At 46.8% G+C, this 16,303-nt stretch overlaps 1 protein-coding gene across 13 annotated transcripts in view; it reads left to right on the top strand.

Annotated features, from left to right (window-relative positions):
• Positions 1–16,303, top strand: part of TANC2 (tetratricopeptide repeat, ankyrin repeat and coiled-coil containing 2) — a 238,360-nt gene that overhangs the window by 184,955 nt on the left and 37,102 nt on the right. For all 13 annotated transcript variants that reach the window (XM_064636755.1, XM_064636760.1, XM_064636753.1 and 10 more), the window contains 2 exons: positions 1,733–1,899; positions 3,958–4,565. In XM_064636755.1, the coding sequence (XP_064492825.1) occupies positions 1,733–1,899; positions 3,958–4,565 (775 nt within the window). The remainder of the gene's footprint in view (positions 1–1,732; positions 1,900–3,957; positions 4,566–16,303) is intronic.

The raw sequence follows: 16,303 nt of genomic DNA, 5'->3' as shown, positions 1-16,303 counted from the left end.
CAGCTTCTACCAGATTCAAAGCCCTGATGTTCAGATCAGCTCCTCAGAACTGTGCCCAAGCTCTGAGCAGCAGCAGCTGGGTCTAACCCACCTGGTTCCAGCAGGCACAAGGCACACGTAGAGCCCGCACAGCACGACAGCACTTGGTTTTCCTGGCATGGAGAAATGTCACTGTGGGAGGAGCGTGGCTGCTCTTTCCTACCAACACTCCTGGCAAAAAAGAACAAAGAAAAAAAAGGATACATTTAAGGAACCGCTGCTCTAAAGGAAAATAATTCCTGGTTGTTACAGGAGCTCCTTGGGAGGTACTTGAATTCCAACCCTTGAATTCAGAGCTTTGCAGACGATGCTTATTTTTTTTTTTACCAGGCAGGTTGACCCCCAGCTGGTCCTAAATTCCGAAAAATTTTATATAAAACCTTATTTTCTTTCCTCTTGGGCTCTGCACTCAACACAGCTCCAGTGGAGCAGGACTCCCATCTTTCAACCTTGCTGGTCTGGAGTGCTGGCAAGTTCATTTGCACCAAGTGTTCTCCAGCAAGATGAACAGTGTCTGGAAATTGGTTTTAAGATATATAACATTTAAGACTCTGTAAATATATCAGCACGTCTTTTACAAGGTGCTGTTGAAGCTTTAATGCTACTGGGACGAAATTATTGCGCAGCTGTTAATGGTGAGCGTCACTGAGAAAGATTCATGTTTCTCAAATATATATGTAAATATATATTTTTAATGACAAGGAAGCTAAATAATACATAGGAGAACAAAGTTCTGATTCTTCCCCCACTCCCTGCTTTCTCCTCTCTCCCTCAGGCTTTATGAGGAACATGAGATGTGGGCATAAAACTCAGGCACTGCATTCACTCCAAGATTTCAGAGAGGCATAAAGCGAATTTTCTAGTGTACCCAAAAATCTTGCTGAGAAGTTAACTGAGAAAGCATCTAGGGTTGTCTTAATGCAAAATATGTGTTCTTCACAGGGATATTTACAGTATATTAGGAAATAAGTGCAGCTTGTTGACGTAAGGCAGGGACAGCAGCACCGAAGGCGAGGTGTTTGCGCACGTCTGTTCTCCTGGAACACCCCAGGGGCCACGGGCTCCGTCATCATTGAACACTCTGTGCTGGGCTTTCACAGCAAATTTCCTGATGCAATTGAAAGCCAAAGAGGAAAAACTCACCTCCTGTTGGGAATACTGAGCTCTGTGACAGCAGGATTTATCCATTGCACCAACAGCAGACTCAGACGTCCCGTTTGCCACCTGGTTTGGAGTTTATTAGGCAAGGTTACCTTGGAGAAGATGCCACCTGAGCTTAAGATACAAGTCCAGAAGTATCTGTATCATCAGTTGTAAGGCCACACCCAGCTCTCAGTGTCTGACTGGAAACACTGACTGCACTCTTTGCACCACCTGGGTTACTGTATCCTCCAGCAGCCAAAAAATCCTGTTTAAAACATCCACGATTTGCTTTTTGTAGGATTTTCAAGGCCATATTGGCCCTGGTCTGGTGTTAGGTGTCCCTGCCCACGGCAGGGGGGTGGAACAAGATGACCTGGAAAGGTCCCTTCCAATATGCAATTAATGTATCATGAAAAAGGTGCTGCTGTTGTGATTTTTTTTCTTCTTCAGCAATATCTGGTGATGCTTTCAAACACTGTGATGACTTAGCAGTACATTACGGTCGTGTGTCTGTAGCCTTTCCAGTAAATGCCTTTTTTCTTTCTTTCAGAGAGGAAGATCCCTGATGAAGATTTCATTATACTAATTGATGGTTTAAACGAGGCTGAATTTCACAAGCCAGATTATGGAGACACCATAGTATCATTCCTGAGCAAAATGATTGGAAAATTTCCTTCCTGGCTGAAGCTGATAGTGACAGTCAGGACAAGTCTACAGGTATGATGAGACCTAAAATAGTGATAAATTGTGTCATTGTCATGATGGGCTTAGGTGAAGATGGATGTCTGGATTTACTTAAGACCCTTGATTTCACTTTATCCTTTTGGCTTCTTAATTTTTGGATTTACATCCATGTCCCCAGACTCATTCTGCAGCTTTGGATGGATCTAATCCAGCATTGCTTTTTCATGTCAATAAATGTTCATCAGCAAATGGTTGAGATCATTTTGTGACACAGCTCACATGCCAACAGGCTCTAACTCACTGAACCATTAGGAGGGCAGGGCCTGATGTCTGTCAGCTTGTGCAGCTCGAGAACATCCTCTGTTCCATGTGGAAGAGCAGAGGAATTCAGATTTCATACCCTGAGTGTGATCATTTCAGTCTGGAGGAGTCAGTGCAGGCCAAGACATTATTCAGCTCAGAAGGACTGTGGGGAGCAGGTGCTGAAGCTCTAAGCTGAGTGTTGTTTGGGTTATTCTTCAGTGGTTTTGTTTTAGTTTGCAGCTGGGCAGGTTTTTACCTTCAGCCTGTTCATCGTGACTCTTTTGGCAGAAGGATCAAGCTGAACTTAGTTTGTTGGCTCAACTGCTTATCTGAACAGAGGGAGCTGGGAAGCAAGCACGGTGACCCAGCTGGGGCAGATCTGCTCTTTCGAGGTTTCTCAACAGAGCTGCTTGATTTGCACCATCCCTGATGGGAACATTCCCACCGAGCATCCGAGCCTGGAGCCCAGAGGAGGCAGAGTCAGCAGGATGGGACACACATTTGGGAGCCAGCTCTGCAGCTGGCCTGGCTGCTCCGGGCAGAAAGGCCTGTCTGCAGCTCTCTGGTTCTCATTTTTTCATTATTAGCCGTTTCTTCATTAGCACAGAGCTGTGGAGTTCATTTTTAACGAGCTCCATTAAGCAGTTTCACTGAGATTTGCTAATATTTACTGAGATCTGCAGATTGATTCACTGTGGCCTTCCTGGCAGGGAGCTGAGTCTGGTTCCAGCCCCAGCAGGGCAGCCAGACCCTGCACACTGTCCTTGTCACTGGGAGTGGCAGCTGCTTCCCCAGACCCAGGAGAGCACAGGATATCTGTGCAATATGCTCCCCAAGATCCAGGAGAGCACAGATCTCTCTGCTGGACTATCTGCTTCCCAAGATCCAGGAGAGCACAGGATATCTGCTGGACTATCTGCTCCCCAAGATCCAGGAGAGCACAGGATATTTGCTGTCTGGAGTCTGTTTTTTGCTCAGTAACGCAGTAGATTAAATATCATTTGAAAGAAATCTTTTTTCGTAATTGTAAGCAAATTGCATCCTGCTGGCTTGAATTCCTCATTTAATTAGGGTTTTTGCAGCCCTGTGTTCTTCACTGCTGCTTTTCTTCGCCCTGTGCTCTCCTTCTTTATTTTCTTGGAGAGCTGATGGCTTCTCCGGAGTCTGCCTTGGCTTCTTCAGGTCTGTTGCATCATTTCTTTTCTCCTCACAGTGGCTGAGAGCCCGTGAGGGGCTTTGGAAAAGCCTTTGATGATCTTTGGTTTATTTGAGGAAGCATCATCAATGAGTTCAGCCAGTGACCATTCCCTGGGCACAGCATCCCTCAGCAGACAGACTGGTCACTTTGCACTGGGAAATACTAATTATTATCTGTCCTGGTGTTTCCGTGCACCCGTGGATGTGGGATGCAGGAGGATGCTCCCAGGGATGTTCTTCAGCTTCAGCAAGTTTTATTGTGGCCTCAGAACTGTCATCTGGCTGTCCATTCCCTCTGACTTGATCCATGGTTGGGAATAACAGGGGCGCTGCACTGTGTGGATTTGCCAGCCCTTTCCATGGATGTGGTGTTAGGAAATATCCTTCATTTTAATTTCAGTCATGTTTCACACACAACCTACTTGATTATAGATGAGTCTGAGGTCCTGAGGGCACAAACTGCCAGTCGTGTGCTTGCCCTGATGGAAGGTCTTAAAGGAGTCTCAGAGGTGCCATTGTAATAGGAATTAAATGTGCTTAATGAATAAGAAACGCAGCATGAGTGTCTTTTTTTCTTTTCTTTCTTTGTAGGAAATAATTAAGCTGTTGCCCTTCCACAGAATATTTTTGGATAGACTGGAAGAGAACGAAGCCATCGACCAGGACCTGCAGGCTTACATCCTGCACCGGATCCACAGCAGCTCGGAGATCCAGAACAACATCTCGCTCAACGGCAAAATGGACAACACCACCTTCGGCAAACTCAGCTCTCACCTCAAGACCTTGAGCCAGGGGTCCTACCTGTACCTGAAACTCACTTTTGATCTCATAGAGAAAGGATACCTGGTGCTAAAAAGCTCCAGCTACAAGGTGGTGCCCGTGTCCCTGTCCGAGGTGTACCTGCTGCAGTGCAATATGAAGTTCCCAACACAGTCTTCCTTTGACCGGGTCATGCCCCTCTTGAATGTGGCAGTGGCTTCTCTGCACCCATTAACAGACGAACATATTTTTCAGGCCATTAATGCAGGTAACATTGAGGGCACTTTGGAGTGGGAGGACTTTCAGCAGAGGATGGAGAACCTTTCTATGTTTCTTATCAAACGTAGAGATATGACGCGAATGTTTGTTCATCCCTCTTTCCGAGAATGGCTTATTTGGAGAGAAGAAGGTGAAAAGACCAAGTTTCTTTGTGATCCTAGGTAAGCAAACGCTCTGAGAAATCAGAGCTGACACAGGTGTTCATCTCACACTGTCACCTGAATCATTTCATTTCCTGTTTACCTGACTTTGCAGTTCTCGAGATCTGTAAAGATCACCCGAGATCTTTGTGTTGTTCAGTGGAAAGAAATAAGCCCCCCTGGGCACACAGCTGACCTGGCAAACCCAGCAGTCATCTTCAGAATGAGATGAGCTGTTCCTCAGAAGGCCCCTGGTGAACTCCCTCAGGTGTCACTGGGGCCAGGCTGCTCCTGCCAGCTCAGTCTGGAGAAGGGGAATCATCCTCCCTTTCTCCAAAGGTATCCAAACCACATGAAGTGGAGGATAAGGAGATGAAAGATGAGTATGTGGATATGTCTTTTGCAGTTGCCTTCTTTTTCAAGTTGTGTTCCTCGTGGTCCTACTGAATGTCTATTTGAAAACAAAATGAGGAGCAGGATTGGGCTGTAGTGATTTTGGCGTGTAAATGCATCTGTAATCTCTGTCCTGACAGCAGCTGAATTCCTGGCTTAGCTCTCAGGGAACAGAATTTAATCACAGTTGGATTTATATTCCCTAAACCCAATGATCATTATTAACAGCATTATCTTTGTTTCTGCTGAAGGGTGGAAACAGACTCTGACTGTAACTTTATCCCCACAAGCTTTGCTCTGTTTTGTCCACCCATTTCTTAAAATATGATTATAAAAATCAGGGAAACACTGGGATTCAAGGCTGTGTCAGTGCCTCTCCCAGACCTGATGGTCCCTCTGAAGACAGTCTGATGGTATCTGCTGGAACTGGGTAGCATCTGGCTGATCAAAGCAGCTGTGGCTGTTAGTGGTGTCAGAGTAATTTACCTCTTCAAATTTTGAGGTAAACAGGCTGCAGCATAAAAACACTAAATAGCTCCTCCCAATGGGCATCTTCGTGGTTTTAGTAGGTTCTGACAATATTCCTGTCGAGTGAGCCCTTTGTAAAGCATCTCACAGCAGCAGGTGCCTTTAGATCAGTCAGTGAGTTGTTTAATACCCTTCCTCGGAGTCATTAAGTGCTTGTCACCACGTGATGCTGTTCCACCCTGTTTGCAGTGTCTGTGCAGTGCTTACACCCGTGGAGCTGAGAGCTTTCTGCCTCCCAGTCACTCCCTCCTGGTGCTACTGGTGTTGTCTGGCCTGGCTGTAAGAGCTTGTTATCAGCTGGGTGAGGGGACAGCCTGGCAACTACCACTGATCACACAGCACCTACCAGAATGGTCCCTAAGGAGAGAAACTGGGAAAAATCACTGCTTTCCATCATTACCATGAACATAGAATCAAGGTGCAGGATGCTTCCCTGCTGGCTGAGGCTCCCCAGGGGTGTTGGGTGCTGTGGGTGGTACCCGTGGGTGCAGCCAGGTAATATGGGGGTTGGAGTTCTCTGGGTCCAGGAATTCTCTTCATCCTCACAGCAGTGGGAAAGGGCACTCTCAGAACACCAGACTCAGAAAGGAACTCAGATGTGCAGCATTTTAGGTGGTTTCACACTGAAACCAAGCGTCCAACCACATGTGATTTTATTGGGAAGGCACAAATCCACCCCTATCCACTCAACAAGTCACCAGATAGTTCTCTGCTCAGCAGAGGTGGTTTTGCTCTGAAACCAAGTATGCAGCCACGTGTGATTTTAGCACAAAGGCATAAATCTGCCTGTTTTCACTCGACAAGTCACCAGATGAATTTCTGCTCAGCGTTCCAGTTTGGTGCTGCCTTTCCTGAGCGTCACAAACACGTCGCGCTGCCCTCAAGACCATTCTGGGGATTTTCAGGCATTACTTTTCATCCTATATGTGCCATTATTGTGAGAAATTAATGGTGACTGTAAAGCTTATGGGGACCACTGTGCAAGCAGGGAATCCCTGCAGAGCTGACCCAACTTGCCTCCTTCCCGCTGGCAAAAAGAAGTTGCAGCGCATCAACAGGCTCCCGCCGCCGCGAGCATGAGCCCGTGTGTAATGAAGGATTAATAAATATCTGTGATGTATAATGTGTGCTAATTGCATTGTGCTCTGATGGTGGCTAATGAAACAGGATACAATTCAGTGATTAATCGAGAGGGACCCCTGAGATTCAGCTCCAGCACTCCTCAAAATCCTCCTGTCCAGCTGATCCCGAGACGCTGAGCTCAGAGCACGGGAGCCCTGAGCGACAATCAAGATAAGTGGTGATTTTTCCTTTTTATTTCTCCGGAGAGAAGCGGAGCTGGACACTGACAGAGCTCACAGCGGTAGCCTGCGAAAATTGGCCTGTGTCTGGTTTGTTCACAGCCAGCTTGATTTCTTGGGAATTGAGAAGACGTGACAACTGTCCGGAGCACTGCCGGCGTTGGTCGTACAGCGTGGAGCTCTTTGCCCTTGCCATGTCAACACGTGAAGAGTCAGGTTGCTGAGCTGATGTTTTTCCCCATGAGAAGAGCTGTGAAGTGAAATGTGGGTTTGTGAAGCTGCTTTTAATTGACTGACCCTGACAGAGTGTCCAGGTGTGAGGCCCTTACGAAGGAAATTGGGATAATGGGCCTCGTGTCCCTGGAACTGCAGCTGGGATAATCTTCCTTGTTTCATTAGTGAGAGCGAGTTCTCGTGTTGTCAGAAGCAGGGAAAAGGGGGGAGGGGGGAGGAGGAGCACGATGTCCAGGAATTATCCCATTTTTCCACACTTTTAAGATAAACAGCAGATCTCCATCCTCTGGGTTTTTGGTTGACCCTCTTCTTTGAACCCTCACCGTGCCCTTGCTGTCCAAAGCAAAGCCTAATTGGCTCTGAAGGGGAGTTCTCTCTGCCAACCCCCCTCAGCCCCCTTTGTTGTTTAACACAGGACACCAAGGAGGCTTTGTCAGAGCATTTAACCAGCATTGCAGTAACGACCTCCCCAGCCTGTCAGGGCAGCACCGTGAACCAAACGGCTTCCTTGACAAATAACATAAAACATTTTAGGGAAAGACCCAATCCTTTGTGACTGGTGCGCCAAGAAAATGGTTCTGATTGCACGTTCCCTTTCACACTTGTGTTTCTTAACCTAAATTCTGCTCTAGTGTTGTGCTGCCGTGCAGATTTAATCAGAAACTTCCATGCAATTATTTCCCATGCTTTCACAATACTAATAAAATGTTTTATCCCTGTGCTGCTGCTGAAGGGACTGTGAGGGAGGCAGAAGTGAAGTGATCTGCCCTGGCAAGGCAGTAGGAGAGCTGTAGTCAGATATGGACCCCAAAAGTGAAATTACTTTATCCAGATTTAAGTATCAACATCTGAGTTACTTGTCTAGACGTGCTTTATAGTCAGAGGAGAGAAATTAGAGTGATTCATTTCATCCTGAGCTAACAGGCTACAGTAGGTCAGAGCAGGAATGCCTGGGAAGCATCTCCAGCTGATTTATGAGGGATCTCGGGGTGATGGGCTCCCCAGGAGATGTCTCCAGTTTTGACAAATAAAGCTGCAGGAGATGAATTTCTCCAGCCTGCTCAACACACAGGGGTTTGAGGTAGATTCACAGATTTTCTTTCCTTGCACAGGAATGCTAAGGAAGGAAAAAAGATGCTCCAGGAAGATACTCTCAGTGCTGTTGCCTCTATGTGAGCTTCTCAATTTGGGCTTTTGCATCTCAGGGTGGCCGTGGAGCACCCAGTGCTGTGTGTGCTGGTGGTGGTGGCTGAGGAAACAGGCTCTTAGTGCCACTTGGGCATGTCCCAGCATCCGTGGGATCACAGCAGAATGAAGCATTTTAGATCTTCCCCTGGCACGGTGAAGCCAAGCCTCACCTAATTTTAGGTGCTTGCCATCCCCACGTCTGTTCCTCAGCTGGGTGCTCTGGTCTCCTTTAATCCTCGAAGCGATTCATCCAGCCTGTTTTAGCTGTGACTGGGATGAGCTGAACCTCATTACCTGTTTCCCTCTGCTGCCTGGAGGACAGTCCCTGGACTCCAGGGCCACCTGGATATGGACACGCTACTCTTGGGTGGATGTCCTGTGCCAGACTGGAACTCGGAGGATATGGGAAGCTGCAGAGGTGGTGCCTTCAGAGGAGATTTGCTCCTGTTTGCTGTTCTTTTACATGGTAAAGGCTCTGCTCTGCTTCTGGCTCCTTGCACCTACTCTGGATTTACCATCTGATGGGCACAGCAGCTCATATTTTACCTTCCATAAGGAGAGCGAGAGGACGGGAGCCACCAACGCGACGGTGGAGGAGAGTTTCCAGGTGGAGAACTTCAGGAATATCCTGCTGCCCACAGGACATTTTCACTGCATGGAGGTGCCAGGCTGTTCTCATGGATCCTACAGATGAGGTGTTACTCTGGAACCCCAAAACTCTGTGTCTGGGTTTCCAGAAGAGCTGAGTGCTCAGGTGTGGAGATACCCAGCAGGCTTTTGGGCATCTCTCAAAATCAGGGTGTTGGTGCCTCGTTCAGCATTGGCACCACTGGGCTGATGCAGCTGTGAGACCCAAGCTTGGAAATCCTGCCTGAGGAATCAATTCTCTGCAGTAAATATTCTCTTCAGTGCGCCAAGACTTTATCAGGCAGCTCCTGCTCGTGGAATTTTGTAGAAACAAATCTAAACAAATCTAAAAATCAGGGATATATCACCAAAAAATTAACCAGGGAGAAGTACTGGTGGCTCGATGGTTGAGGGCATCTCCTCACCTCTTCCCTCCTTTTCTGCATCCACAATCTGTCCCTGAAAGCCCAGATCAAGGCACCCTGAAGGGATTAACAAGCAGAAGGATGCAGCTCTCCTCCACCACTCGAGTTGCCATGGTTTCTGCCAGAGCTGTCCTTTAGTACAATACTCTCTAGGTATTTTGCATTTTCTTTTTTCTCTCAGGAGCACGTTGCAAGTGGAGACTTTTCCTATACAAAATTAATGTTTTTATGTATTACCCAGCAAAATGATAGAGTGAAGGAATTAGAGGAAAATCAGGGATTTTTGTTTTGTTTTGGTGGAATGATTGATCTGATTGACAAATCAGATAATTAATTTAGAAAGTTCGGAGGAAAAGAAATCGGTGAAAATGGTATTTATAACAATTCAGGAATACAACAAACAGCTTGAAATGGGGGGGCTTACTTTATACATCAGCTCCTTAAAAATTACCCCCAGTTCAGTCCTCCATGTGGAGCTCACTTGGGCATTATGGTACATGGATTAGTTGATTTTCTTCCTCAGATTAGTTGATTTTCTTCCTCTTTTGTATTATAAGATGCTGAAAAGCTCTTAAAATACACTCAGCTTGATTGTCAGCTGAGATGATCAGGTGTTCACCAAAACCCAGGGTATGTCTTAAGTGTTTTCTCTGCATCCACATGGGATGGGTTTCGCTCGGCGAAGCAACAGCACTGTTTGAATTCAAGGTGAGGCAGAATAATGGGGTTGGGATTTATTTGAATTCCTTATTTACTTAGGCAGAAAATTAAAAATAAGGCAGTGCCCCTTAGCACCCTGTGGGGCTGGAGTGGGATGATCAGGTTTTCCAGAGCAGTTGGCAGCAGCCCCACCTCTGGAGGTGCAGCAGGGAGCGAGCCCCGCCGCTGCCATCAGAATTTATTCAGCATTGCTTTACCCTGGGAATCACCTCCCCTAATGGCTTTTTCATGGCTCCAGAGTGCCAGTCTTGTAGCTCTGCACGTGTTGGAGCTCACACTGGGCTGAGTGTCCCCACAGGCATCAGCACAGCCAGGAGGGACGTGATGTCATTTGTTGTTTTGCCGTCCCCAGCCGTGGGCTGGATGTCACATGTCACCAACTTCCATGAGCTCAGGTTGTTGCTTGCCCACCCTGCTGTCTGGTCTGCACTTGTGCAAGGCCTGTGCTGAGTTAGTGCAAATAATTACCAAATCACCACGGGATCTGGTTGTTTAGGAACATTTCCACTGCTCTGATTTTGGCAGAAGTGTGGAGTGTGGTGGAAGTGGTGGATGAGCTGCCGTTTGGGGCAGGGCTTCCTCTGCACCCACAGCGTGACAGGACAACGTTTGCTCTTTTAATTTACCCCCCAGGCAGACCATAGTGAGAGCCATATTTTTGACTTACAAAGAAGAATCCATCATCATGTCCTCCAGTTAATTGGAGGGGCAAACCCAATCTGTTCATCAAGCAGTAGAGACCTCACAGAGTGCTGACTCTGAGAATACAACTTTTAGGCTTCCCATATGTCTTCCAGAATAAACTTTTCTGATTCCATGACTTGGAACCCAGTACATTTTGATATGTTAAAGGAATGGGCAATAGCTCAACAAAGTGAATGTAGGAAACCTGTTGTGTGCAAGTGTCCACATCACCAGCATCTCTAGATGTTTATCTAGTGATAGAGTCATAGGATGGTTTGGGTTGGAAGGGACCAGTCCCACCCCCTGCCATGGCAGAGACACCTTCCACCAGCCCAGGTTGTTCCAAGCCCCGGCCAGCCTGGCCTTGGACACTTGCAGGGATCCAGGGGCAGCCACAGCTTCTCTGGGCAACCCATGCCAGGGCCTCCCCACCCTCCCAGGGAGGAATTTCTTCCCAATATCTAATCTGAACCTACTCTCTGTCAGTTTGAAGCCATTCCCCCTTGTCCTGTCCCTCCAGGCCCTTGTCCAAAGTCCCTGGCCAGGCCTCTTGGAGCCCCTTTCTAATCTCATACGGAAAATCAGAGCTTAAAAATAAATTATTAAAGCCATTGGCAGCAAGTTGGGCAGCTGGGACGGGGACTTAGCAGGACAGGGAAGTGACTTAGCTGCAGGTTTTCCCCTGAACTGTGGTCAGAGCTGCAGCTGCAGCATCAGTTGGAAGAGGAGAAATGGGAGACAGATTATAAATGATGACAGATGAGATGGAGAGCAGATGTGATCACTGCCACCATAAAGGACATCAGGAGAGCTGCTCATTTTAACTGGCTCATTAGACATGCAACCTCAGCACTGGGATGCAGAAGGGTTTGAATATATTTAGTGTCTTGAGTTACTGTCCTCATAAAATCTGTTCTTTTTCTTCTGGACCATAAACTTCTGTATTCTGGGCCATTTTCACATCTAAATGGAAGAAAATATTCAGGGAATAATCCATCCTGTGGCACTGAGAAGAGAGGAGCAGAGTTAATTGGAGGTGTTATCAGTGCTGATCAAAGAAAGAAATGTGACTTAATTTCTTCCTGTTCTTTCATTCCACAAATCTTAAGACCCGCTTTCAGAGCAAAGGCATCTTTCAGCAGTGCAGGACGGAGTAGTCCTGATTTGTTCCATCTGCTTCTTACATGGTCACTGACTCCTGGTCAAAGCACTTCCAAATCCCATTCCCTGTTCTTCTTTGATTTCATATATTTTAAATTGTGTCAGACTGAACGAGAACAGAAAATGTATCACCGCTGGTCTTTTGAGATCTGCTCTCTCTGTTAACTGTGGAGTCACTGGAGACTTTCCTGAAAGATGTTGTTATTCATTTTACCCATCCAACATATTTATTAAATATGCCAGGAGCCTTTTCACACTGCTCTTGGACAAGGTTCCTTTTCTCTGAATATAAAGTAATCTTTTCCTGGCAACCAGCAGATTTCAGAAAAGCCTCATGAACTGAACAGAGACACGGGAATTGCGTCTTTGCTCTCAGGATCTGCTTTTTTAAATCTCATTAAGTCAGGGCCTGTAAGCCTTTGGAAATGGGTTTTTTTCCCCTCTCCTTTATCCTTCCTTTTTTGTTCTGTATGTTTAAATCATTGTAAGTATCTTTTGTTGCCTTAAATCTGAGTGGTACCATCAGAGCTGTCTGTTCTTCCTCTTTGCTGCTTCTCCTGGCAGTTCTGGCACTGCTGCCATTGTTTCATGGAGTGCAGGGGTTCTCCAGGATCAGCTCCTGAGATGGGTGCAGCTCTGTGATCCTGGATAAACTCCAGACAAACTCTTTCCCTGTGATAAGCCAAGTATGTAACATCATCTGATAAAACACGGGCGCAGCATGGTGAGTGCCCACGGGATTTTTAATAGACAACCTCTGCTATTCCAGCTTGGAAAGTTTCTGGAATAAACTTTCTGCTTGAGTGATATGGCTGTGGGTGCTGTTAATGCCATGTCAGAGGGGTAGGGAGCTTTCCAGCTCCTTCAAAATTAGGAGTCATTAAGCACAAATCAGAGAATCTTTCAGGATGGGAAAGCCCTTTAAGATCCTCAAGTCCAGTCATTAACCCAGCGCTGTCAAGGCCACCCATGTCCCCAAGTGCCACATCCACACGTGTTCTAAAGCCTCTCCCAGCCCTGGAGATAGCAGTAACTGCTGGTTGTTCCTCTCCTGGCTGTTCCACACTCATTTCATCAGCCTCCTGTGCCCATCTGGGGCCAAGGAGCCACTGACTGCCTCGGGAGCTTGGATTTCCTGAGCACATCCCTCTGGATGTGAATGGCATTGTAATTATGTTGGTTTTACTGGAGTTCAGTCACACCCTGGCAGTGAAGAACCATCCAGTGAGCCTGTTGGTGTTGTGAGATGTCAGATGCTTTTAAGCCCTTCATTGCCAAGATGCTGTTACTTAAATTAAAACTGCTTGTAAGGATGAGCCAGCTGCCATTAAGTGATTGCATTTCTGCTCTTCCTGATATCCAGCCTAACCCTTCCCTGACACAGCTCCAGCCTTCCCTTGGGTCCTGTCTCTCTTCTGTCACTTGGGTACAAGTCTGACCCGTGTGTTTGTTGATGTACAGATTGAGCCTTATCATCTGTACTATAAAAAATAGACTTAGATCATCATTTATTTCCCCCTTTAGCCTGGAAATGTCTCGTTTATTGCCCACAGTGATGGATTTCTAGTGTATGATTGAGGCCATGAGATGTTCCTCTGGGTTGGTGATGATGTTGTCAATGTGTTATGGTGAAGAAAGCAGCAGCAGCCCTGCTGGCTTGGGATCCTTATCCTGCTCACCAGGAAATGTGTCTGCAGTTCCTACAGCAGCTGGAATTGGTAGCACAGCACTGCTGTGTCCTCAGTGACTTCTGGGCAGGGTGATGGTGTTTGAGCAGATACTCCACAGCTTCTCTCTCTGCAATGAGATCTGACCCGAGGGACAGGAAAGTTTTTCTTGGCTTTGAACTTGGCTGTCCCAGTTAGCTCAGCAAATTAAACCAGTGTTTGATTCCTTAGGAAGGAATATCACGTGCTGAAGAGCATTCCCTGGTTTGTTGGGATTTTCTTTTAAAATGTTAATTCCTTCCAAGTTAATTTGCAGTTACAGCATCAGAGGGGAGCTGCGTTACAAAAATCAGTAAATCAACTTTGGTGATTAACTGATCCTTCCAGAGGAGCTCATGGAGCTGAGCTTGGCCTTTCTGCAGCCAGGACAGACATCTGGACATCCTTCTGCAAGGGAAGAGGCTCCAGGCTTTGTCAGAGCACACTCGAGTCTCTGCACTGGAGTTAAAACATTGCACTCTGCAGAGCTGAATAGAATATAATACACGGCTTTTGGAAGACCAGATTTGCTGGGCACAGTGTCAAATCTCTTGCTTTTGGAATATTTTCATGGGATTAGCTGGAAGAAGGGAGATATGGGTGTAAATCAGGGAATTTGGTGGGTTCAGAAGTGAACAGGACTGATTCTCATTTGGGTTTTTGCCTGTGTTTTACTCCAGTGCTGCAGTGCCTTAATGCTGGAGTAATTTTACACCCTTTAATCTCTTTTATTAGTGACACCTTGTCCCCTTCCATCTGTGTCACAAGGGACAGTGTCATTTTAGGGATGTGCTTGAGGTACCAACTCCCTGTGTCCCCCTGCTCTGTGTGTGCCTCAGATTTGGGTGGATAAGGGAGCAGATGTGTAGGGAGCACATCCAACATCTATTTATAGGAGCATGGAGTGACAGGGGGACAAGGGGGAATGGCTTCAAGCTGACAGAGAGTAGGTTTAGATGGGATATTGGGAAGAAAGCCTTCCCTGGGAGGGTGGAGAGGCCCTAGCATGGGTTGCCAAGAGAAGCTGTGGCTGCCCCTGGATCCCTGGAAGTGTCCAAGGCCAGGTTGGACGGGGCTTGGAGCAACCTGGGCTGGTGGAAGGTGTCCCTGCCCATGGCAGGGGGTGGCACTGGATGAGATTTAAAGTCCCTTCCAACCCAAACCATTCCAGGATTCTGTGATCTCCCCCTGTGCCCATGTGCAGCTTTCACTTATATTTACACTCCTTAGAGCTGCTGGAGGTGTGCACTGGGCTGTGCTTTGTAGGGGGTTGGAAGGATTAAGACTCATCTTTCTGTCTTTTTTACAGATAGATATATGTATACACACACACATATATGTGCCCATCCAGGCAGACAGTCCTGACCATCCCAGGAGTTGATACAGGCACTGAGAGCAGACAAAAGCTGCAGAAACTGAGCTGGCAGGGCTATTAATTTTTCACCAAAAAAAAGAAATCTTACATTAAAAATAGAAAAATCTCTGATGATAAACTCTGCAGTGGTGAAACTCAAAGCAAATCATTTCACGAGCTCCTTGATGTAGAAATCATTACTGCCACTCTCCTGTATTATTAAAAAAAAAAAAGGAAAAGTAAAATTAAAAAAAAAGCCTGTGCTCTTGCAGTCTTGTTTAGTTTCCAATTAACATTGACAGAACAAGTGACTGCAAGTGTTTATCAGCCAGCCCAAAACCAAGGTCTGGGAAGCTTTGCAGAGGTAATATATTACTCATGAATCCTGTACTTTATTCTGGAATAGTTCGTACATGCCTTATTCATAACACCAAAGTCATGCCTGTAATTAAATTTAGGTAAATACCCTTCCAGCTGCAGCTGAAAAGCAGTGTAGGAGCTGACTGTGGAACCTGGGCTGATGTGTCAGGGGGGAGCTGCACTTCAGCTCCTGCTGCGAAGAACAGGCACTTTGGAAGCTTCTGGATCTTCAGTTCATGCATGGGATTAATGCAGTTACAGCTCCATTCAGGGCCCTCCCAAAAGTTACCAAAGGGTTTTCCAGCAGCAAGCAAACAACTGCTGTTCTTTGCTGTCCTGTGATGTGGAACACGAGGCAGAGGGGATGGCTGAAGGCTCCCTGTGTGCAGCCACTCTCGGTCTGGAGCAGCAGGATGTGGTTCCTGATCCTCACAAAGGGAAGGAGCTGGTGGCTCTGATTTGTGGAATCACAGAACCTTAGAATGGTTTGGGCTGGAAGGGACCTTAAAGATCATCCACTTCCACCCCCTTAGCCACACCTCCCACTAGCCCAGGTTGCTCCAAGCCCCGTCCAACCTGGCCTTGGACACTTCCAGGGATCCAGGAGCAGCCACAGCTTCTCTGGGCAACCCGTGCCAGGGCCTCCCCACCCTCCCAGGGAAGGATTCCTTCCCAATATCCCATCTAAACCTACTCTCTGTCAGTTTGAAGCCATTGTCCTGTCCATCCAGGTCCTTGTCCAAAGTCCCTCTCCAGTTCTCCTATCCACCCTCTATAATTTCTTGACCTTGCATCACCAACCTTTGTGTGGAGGTGAACACCTTGACCCTTCTCCAAATGACAACCACAGCATCATGAATCTGGTGATTTATTGCAATATGTGTATATATAAACAGCCAATACAGGTTTTCATAATCTGTCCTAATGGGGCCAAATAAAACTCAGCAATTGCTGCTCCCGTTGACTTCCAGCTGTACTTGGCAACACTCAGGCTGTGTTTCAGTCACTTGTTTCCTTCTGATCCATTCCTCCTTCCCACGGGCATTCCTGGAGTGTAAATGCATTTGTCTGTCTCCTC

This window comes from Pseudopipra pipra, chromosome 26 (assembly GCF_036250125.1).
Source record: "Pseudopipra pipra isolate bDixPip1 chromosome 26, bDixPip1.hap1, whole genome shotgun sequence".
NCBI lineage: Eukaryota > Metazoa > Chordata > Aves > Passeriformes > Pipridae > Pseudopipra > Pseudopipra pipra.
This window is presented reverse-complemented; position numbering and strand designations above follow the sequence as displayed.